This window comes from Zingiber officinale, chromosome 4B (genome assembly GCF_018446385.1).
Source record: "Zingiber officinale cultivar Zhangliang chromosome 4B, Zo_v1.1, whole genome shotgun sequence".
Lineage (NCBI taxonomy): Eukaryota > Viridiplantae > Streptophyta > Magnoliopsida > Zingiberales > Zingiberaceae > Zingiber > Zingiber officinale.
Window position 1 is genome coordinate 117,770,775 of NC_055993.1, and position 8,688 is coordinate 117,779,462.

Sequence of the window (8,688 nt, forward strand, 5' to 3'; positions counted from 1 at the left end):
TTAAGTAGAGGAGATTGCGAGACAGTGATAAAACACTTAAAAGGAATAAATATAATGATCAAGTTTTGAATTTCAATTGGAATGAATATTTTAAAAGTCGAGCGTATATAAACGAATTTACTTAGATGAATAAAAATAGACTAATGAAGTATTTGTAGTAGTCAAATGTAGGGGTATAAATGAGTCAAGCCGTTCGTGAGTTATTTGAAGCTCGATTCGATAAAAGCTTCGTTTGAGGTCGTTTAATGAGGCTCGTTAAGATAAACAAATCAAGCTCAAGCTTCACAATATTCGGCTCGTTAGCTCGTGAACATGTTCATTAAGTTCATAAATCAACTTTTAAATAAAAAAATAATAGTTTTGATATTAAATTTATAGATTTTACACTCTACTTATGACAAACATAGACAAATATATTAAATTTATTTATTAGAATAAAATTATAAATTTTAACAAGAATATTATAATTTTTTTAAAATATATAATTTAGTTTTCAATGAATATTTAAATTTATAATTTATATTTATTAAGTTCATTTAGGCTCGATAAAAACTCGTGAACCATGAATATATTCATTAAATAAAGTTTGAGCTCGACTCGATTATAAACAAGTCAAACTCAAACATCCAAGAGTTCGGCTCGGCTCGGCTCGGCTCGATTACACCCCTAGTCAAATAGTTATCCATTATCCATGTTTTACATTAACCTCTAAATGGGTGGATAGGCAATGCCCAAACTAATATGTTCTCATATATTCGACCTAGGATTGTAAATGAGTAAAGTTTTGTATTATTCAAGTTTATTAATAAATTAAATTAGTTAAGCTAAGTCGGGTCTAAAATAAAATAAATCATTAAAATAGTTATTCGAATTTAACTTAATTTCATTCTCATGAAATTATTTAAGCTTGACTTAAATTTAATTCAAATTTAATTTATACTTGATTTGTTTAGATGTAATATATTAAATTCTCATTTTAAACTTGTTTAATTATTTAAAATTTTATATTTTAAAATTTATTTAATTGATTAATGAATTTAATAATACAAATTTATTTATTTTAAAACTTCTTTATTTTTTATAAATTGATTTTTTTAATATTATTGAATAATTCATAATCTTAATTGTGAAAATTAATAAATTGAGTTCATTCATAATCTTAATTCATGAGTATTAATTAGTTATTAATTAGTTGAATTCATATATGATGAAGTTTATTTATTTAGGTGGTGTTTAATTTTTTTTTGAAAATTTTTTATAGTATTATGAAATAGGCATAGGTATGAACATAAATATCATTTTTAAAAATAATATTTGATTAATTGAATATTTTCTATTGAAATAAACATAAATTTTCTTTTATACCTTAGAGAGAAATTTAGATGTAAGAAAAAATTAAATGTGAGAAAAAATATGATGAAAGAAAATGACAAAAGGAAAATATGAAAAAATATAATAAGAGAATAAGAAGAGAGAATGTGATGGGAAAGAATAAAGAGAAGAAAGTATAATAAAAAAAAAAATGAGAAGAGAGTATAATAAGAGAGGAATAGTTGAATAAATTGTTCCAAACTATTCATTTAATTCATCTATTCATAAATAACCTCTTCACAAACATCACAAATAAAAGGCACAGAAATCTAGAATTAATATATGCCAATGTAGAAGGCAAAACATGAACTAGCCAATAAATTAGGCCACAACTTTTCATAGTTTCCAAAAAAAAATGCAAAACAAAATACAAAATTTAGCCTATAACACATTCAGCTCTGCGCAGAAACTTCATTTGAATCGATTTTACAACTTAAGGCGCCCGATGGCCCCGAAGAACAGATTAGACATCAGAGTTTGGTTTCAGGCTTTTTAGCACCGAACAAGTTTTCGAATAATTTTGGGGCCATAGAAGGAAGCTGCATTGGCAATGGAGCCATGAAATTGACAATCTTTTCATGTACATGGTATCTGAAATTAAGAGGCTGAATTAGTATACGAAAAGGAGTTCTCGTGAAAGTAATGCAAGATTAGAGTACCTTATTTTGCGGCTTTTAGAAGCTCGTCGGTCGACTGTCTTGCGTTTTTTGGGCTGCAGCTTTTTCAGAGAATAGTAAAGTGTCTCTGGAAGAGACCAAGAACAAACTCAGCAAAGTGAAGGATCGGTATGATACTTGATGCCCGAAGCACACATTACTTTAGAAGATTTAATTCCTCAATATTGACCAAATCGACCAAGTAGTTCAAAAACAGAAATTAACCAAGATTAGATTACCAAAGAGCAAGTAAAAACTAACCAGATGACTGAAGATTAGATTCCAAGAACTCCTTGAGAAGCTGCGAGTAAAATTCAGAATCCTCAAGTAGCTCTGGGTCACCATCGACATATTCATCCAAAGCATTTGCCTAAAATAAATCAATAAATCAGCACAATATCAGTGTCACAGCAAACATCTCCAGTTGCTTTTCGTTAAAAGCTCTTAATAATACCAAAATGAATTTTGGTAGATGATACGGACATGTAAGACAATGTAACACTATGATAAATATACACATTAATCAAGGGAGAGAAGGAACAAATAAGACTTAATTAGCAATGATAAAACAATATAAAATTAATTTAAATATAGATGATGATTAAAGGTTCAAGCCTGCGTAGAAGGATCTATATAGTAAACCCCACTTATTGAGATAAAAGTTTGGTTGTTGTTGGTTATTATCATAGGCTTATACTTCAGTCTATGGCCCAAGAGTCCATAAAGTTGCAAAAACATACTTGACGTATGTGTTTGGAGCATTACAAAAATAATAAGATCTTGATGCTCGCCTGTTCACAGTATCGTATTGGCACCAACAAAAGAAAAAGGAAAAAAATAAAGGAAAAGGAGAAGAGGAAGCTCGGGTGAAGAGTGAGAAAATCAACTCTCATGTAGATAAAAATCTACCACAATTTGAAGTTCTTTAGAGCGGTCCTTTACTATTTAATCAAATAGTTTGTACTGGTTATATTGTTCAACAAAATGGAATCAACAACTCAGTGATGCTTATTTCAAGACTGAAAAGTTGGATATATGCAAAATGAGGAAAGCAAGGTAAGATTAAAACCTCTTCCTTGAGATTTTCTGTTTCTGTCAATTCAGGAATCTGTTCGATAAAACAACCGAGTTATGATCACTTTATGATCTCCATATCGGCTAAATAAATTAGTTAAGCCTGACATATTAAGACATTGGGACTTACTTCTCCAAATACACCAACAGAAGATCTCCTTAGCTGCATCCTCCTAATCATTCTGCTTGGATCTCTCATGTAACCATTTACTTGTTCACTAATGTTCTTCAGGTTACAAATGCCGAAAAAATGTCAGTAAACAGCAATAGCAGCATCCGAGTGAAAGTGTTCAAATAATGCTAAAGCATTCCCAAATGTTGCGTGACCTACCTGATTAAACGCCTGCATTTTGCCTTTAAAAGCAACTGCACCACTTATGACTTGTGTCTTTCTATGCCATTTGTCTATCGAGCTGTTCCTGAATGGTGTTATTCTGTAAATAATGCCAAGAAATTGGAAACTGTGGTTAATTTTTAGCAAGATATGTATAGTAGAAATATCTAAGCAGCAGGGAGATCAGTTACAAACACTTTCCATGAATACGAGAGAAATGAGATTACAATTCTATGTGATCAAGGAAAAATTATAAATCCTTAACCCTATTATTAGTAGCACCATCTTTATTTGGGAATCTAGCAACAATCTCTTATACTAATAGCAAATATGAGATAGCTCAATCATTGCATCATAAGTATGGAAGTGGTACTTGTACACGAGCTTAGCGCTTGTGATCTGGACAATACATGAAAGAGTTCCTAATATTAAGATGACAATTAAATGACTTTCACTAAAGGGCAGTATGATGCACAAAGCTCCTGTCAATGCAAGGCCCCAGGAAATAGAATTGTAAACGAGTCACGCCGAGCCAAGCTTTATGGTGTTCAAGCATGTTTGATAAGGTAACCAAGCCTAAAATGAACCAAGCCGCCAAAATGATTATACAAGCTGGTTTGGTTTCTTTTTTATAAGCTTGCTTGAATTTGGTTTGTTTTCATGTTTTTGAGCTCTTTGAGTGTTTGAAACTTTTGCATTTTTAAGCTTGTCTGATTGATTGTTGAGCAAATTTGTTTGTTCGTTTTGAAAGTTTCTTTGTTTATTTACTATCTTGTTAAGAGTTTTGTTGATGAACATGGTTCACAAATTTTGTTCGTGAATATTGATCATGAACATTGTTCGCAAACCGCTCACAATCTTTATTCATGAACATTAATGAATTGAATACAAATGTGTTCAAACTTATTCATTTAGTTTAACAAGTTATTCAAGCTTGTTCATTTAATTGACCTTGTCTGTATTGAACGAACATAAACTTGCTTTTACCAAGCCGAACACCAAGCTTGCTCACAAACGTTTGATTCATTTACAGCCCTACTAAGAAAGGGTCTATTGTATGCGGTATTACTCTACATTGCAAGAGGTCATTTCCGCAACTTGAACCCATGACAGTAATTTTATCGGTGCATTAAGGCTCCCCTTCAGTTAAATAACTTTCACTAACTTCAGTAAATATATGCACAGGTCTGATAACATTTTTGCTGTGTAGATATACAATATGGCTAGAGTTAGTTAAGAAGATCCAAAACTACTGTGCTAATGCCAGATTTTCTAATAAGGTCCATTTGTCAAATTTAGATCCATCTATATTTCTGCCAATGGTAACAAGTGTCCAAAATCAATTACATTAATCATCTCAACCAAGCCCCTGATCTTTGATAAGAATCATAAATGACAGAAACTAAGAACTCAAAGAATTCATGTTTCTGTTCTATTGAGAATGTCACACTCTTTTCAATTCACAATCCATTGTGATGTGTCATAAAATGAAATCAGATTAATAAACAACTGATAAATATTTAATTTGATACATAATGTTCGTAGCATGTAGTTGAATTGTACAACTATGTATAATATCTAACTAAGTAATAGGATAACATTATGTAATATAACATAATAGTTATGTTAATACTTAATATGTATTTCTATAATAAATTAAATGTATATATGTATCATTATTTTCCTTTTTGAGAAAACAGTGAGACAATACATTGTAAGACTGGTTAGAAGATTAGACTGGATAGTACGAGAAGGAGATAATTTACCAAAACATTTAATCAATGTAATAAAAAATAACTTAATTGATTTGAATTCTAATAGTGATACAGTCTCGCAAAGAACTGAAGAGAGAAATAATTATCATCAACCCTCAATTGGTAAATAACATATGTCCTTGAGAAAACACAGGGATCCTATGATAGATCCATATCTAAATTTCAAGTTTGCTTGTGCAACAAGTTTTTTTCCTAATCCTGAGAAACTTATTTTAATAAATAAATAGGTTCAAAATCAACAAAATCTTTAGGCATTTGGATTAAAAAAGTAGTAGAAAAAGCCAACATATTCTCTTGATAAATGTGATTTCTTTTGCACCATGATGCCTCAGTCAAAACTTGAAAGATTATTATTTGCTGCTTTATTTTTCATAAAACTAGATAATTCTATCGCATTTCACTTAATAACAAACCTCGAATGCATATTACTTATTTGTGACCATTCTTCGTCATTATCTTCCTTCAACTTGTTAAAAGAATCCTCATTCTTAGAATATTCTTTTTTATTTCCTGCAGCACATTAAGGTCAACAATTGTGCAAGCTCAATAAGATTGTTGTATACATCAGATGACAAAACATTAAGAATAAAAATCTATCTACAAAATATCACGAATCTTACCAGTTAGACTCTGAAGTATAAAAGGGTTTTTCTCGAGCAAAGCCTGAAAGTGAAATATCAATAAGACAAATATGAAGTGTATTGTCCAAAACATTCAATGTGTATAAGAAGTATATCGCAAAAAACACAATTTTACCTCCTGCAACTCCAATATGCTACTCAATGTTTGTTTTGAAGAAAGCACAAGGTCGGAATATGCTTGATCAACATCTTCAGCTGAATTGCAGAATAAGGACCTTACAGGTTCCTGATGAATGCATTAGACAAGGCTATCAAATCTATCGATTTTTGTACGTGTTAGATTGCTTCACAAAGTTTGTAAATTTCTTCTTTAAATTTGTATACCTGTGGAAGCTTGTTTGTGTTTGAAAATGTTTTTTGCAGTAAGAATCTCAACTCCAAAGTCTTGTCCCATAGTACCTTTAAATGATTATTGTTATAGGACATCAGTGCTGATAATACATATATGGAATTTCAAACATAGAATTGATTCAGAAATTATAACACCTACAGGTATTTATAGTTCTATGAACACCAAGCTAGACAATATTTCTTCCAGTAATCATTGGGCAGTCAGACAATTTAGCATAAAAACAAAAACTTTAGAAAAACATATGTGCAGTGCAAAGAAGTATTTTTTTCCATTATCTAATTAATGCAAACTATAGTGTAATCACATTTTAATTATATATTAGAAAGCAATTATATATCGAATCTGCGACAAAACCACTAATAGTATAATTAAAAAACATATAGAAAATAACCATATAACAATTACTAATTGTCCCGGAGATCATCTACATAAATTTTATCCATAACTAGTCTTTATGTAAGGTTAGATTGTTTGTTAATATTTGATAAGTAAAGTTTTCTTTGGTCTCTGTTTACTCATGCTCGGATTGATTCGACTTATGTAAATACAAGATATAGCATTCATCTTTAAGCATATCCATATCATCACAACTATTTCTCATTTTATCAACTGCTGCAGCTAAAATCTTTTCATATGCGCACACAAAAATAATTACAGAAACAAGGTCATACCTTCTGGTTCTTTACTGCATGACCTTTTACAGCATCTTCATCCTTCTGTCGTTTCAAGTTCTTCAAAAGAATCCTAATTGTCAAGATAGATGAAGAGAGAAAAAGTGAATCAACATTAAATTTGAACAAGATGTTCTTAAAATGTATAGTGAGTATGAATACATTTGTCTGACAAAAGAAAAGTATCAGAGGGAAATAAATTATTCAGATAGCTGCAACTGTCAGCAAAAAACAAGTAAGAAAGATGCAAATGTATTAACTTTTGTCCAAGGCATTAGTTCAACCAGCATTGGTTGAATAAAACTATAGTGCATGAATTGTTTCAAACAATATTATTATGAAAAGCATTTCATAAGTACAAATGGTACGTGCATAGAGTATTTATAACACCTGGATATTAGAATTATGCCCATTTCTTCCAAAAAATCACATACTGACATACACATGGTAGATTTATGAGCAAATAAGTGTAGCCTATAAAAGAACCTATTAGCATCTACTAGGCTTGCTTTTTTTACTACAAGGTCAAATAAAAACAAACATAGAGAAGAAACTGATTTTTTTTCCTTCATCAAAGGTATGATGATAAATTCTTATTCAGCTGACTAAAAATCATATTTATCACTTTAGTCAAACATATCACGAATCAATTAATTAACAACATAGCTACCGAGTTCCTGGTTTTAACCTTACAATCTATTTGACCATTACGACCACACTTTTTCAATCTTCAAGGTTGATCAATCCCAATCAGACGTTGAGTTTGATTCAGATTTGCCAACCGCAATCTTTTTTTCTCCAGAGAAACAAGCATCTATAATAGAATCAAGTGTGTGATTATTTTAATTGGCCTTTCCAGAATTAACATCATTTAGCATAGTACGAGGAAGTGGGCTGTTTTCACCCCTGTTATAGAGGATTTACTATAAATCCTATAAAAAAAAAATGCTCTGAGTTCGTAATCAACTTTTTACTTGTCTAACTAATAGATCAAGGTAATGACGACCCAGGCTTGCATCAGATGAAAACTTACTGTTCCTCGCTGCGAATATTTTGATATTGCTTCTCAAGTTCATCCATTTCTTCATCTATTTGCCTCTCATTTTGTTCTGCAACACTTGCTTCATTTTCATCCTCAAGTCCATCCATCTCTTCGTCTATTTGCCTCCCATCTTGTTCTGTATCACTTGTTTCATAACCATCCTCATCCTCCTGCTAGGGCAGAATTCATGTTTCCCAAACATCAAATGAGCAGAAGGATAGAAAAGAATTAGAACCAAGATTACCAATTCATCTTCCGAAAGACTTTCATCCCCAGATGCGCTGACGTCCTCATCCAGTAGTTGTTGTTCCATTCTCTTAGAAGGAAAGCCCATCCCACCATCAGAATCGCTCTCGTCTTCCGCCATATGTTGACTCTCCACATCAACACGCTTCAGCTTCTTGTGTGATTTTCCCATAGCCAACGGAGAAAGAAACGGAAGGAGAAGGAGAAGGCAACGCGGGAGAAATAATGCAAGCTCGGCGGCGCCGCCGATGGAGTTCCTCGTGAGGGCTCGCTGCTGGAAGAGACGGGGGTTATCGAAAACCCTTCAACCGGATCGGTACTAATTCCGCCCCGGTCCAATTTGCATTTATTCGCCCCGGTTCAGTTCATACCAGCTCGGCCCGGTTGAATCAATCTAACTAACTCAAATCCTAATCAATCTTAAACTCAATATCCACACTAAAACAAGCCTAATTAAGTTTAAGTCATGTACCATTAAATTAGTAATAATTTACATGTTGAAATGCATAAGTGAGGGCTTGAGAGC

At 31.8% G+C, this 8,688-nt stretch overlaps 1 protein-coding gene across 2 annotated transcripts; it reads right to left on the bottom strand.

Annotated features, from left to right (window-relative positions):
* Positions 1 to 1,573: 1,573 nt before the first annotated feature.
* On the bottom strand, positions 1,574 to 8,477 carry LOC121976188 (protein AATF-like). Of its 2 annotated transcripts, none has more exons than XM_042528250.1 (13): positions 8,161 to 8,477; positions 7,908 to 8,086; positions 6,875 to 6,947; positions 6,176 to 6,250; positions 5,967 to 6,077; positions 5,831 to 5,873; positions 5,624 to 5,720; positions 3,433 to 3,535; positions 3,232 to 3,327; positions 3,097 to 3,135; positions 2,289 to 2,397; positions 2,031 to 2,115; positions 1,574 to 1,962 (listed from the first exon to the last, which is right to left on the bottom strand). In XM_042528250.1, exons 1-13 carry the CDS (start codon positions 8,332 to 8,334, stop codon positions 1,842 to 1,844), a joined length of 1,305 nt encoding a protein of 434 aa, XP_042384184.1. In that variant the 5' UTR covers positions 8,335 to 8,477; the 3' UTR covers positions 1,574 to 1,841. The 2 variants fall into 2 exon arrangements, with proteins under 2 accessions (XP_042384184.1, XP_042384183.1); XM_042528249.1 differs by having other exon boundaries at positions 7,908 to 8,089.
* Between the last annotated feature and the right edge of the window lie 211 nt (positions 8,478 to 8,688).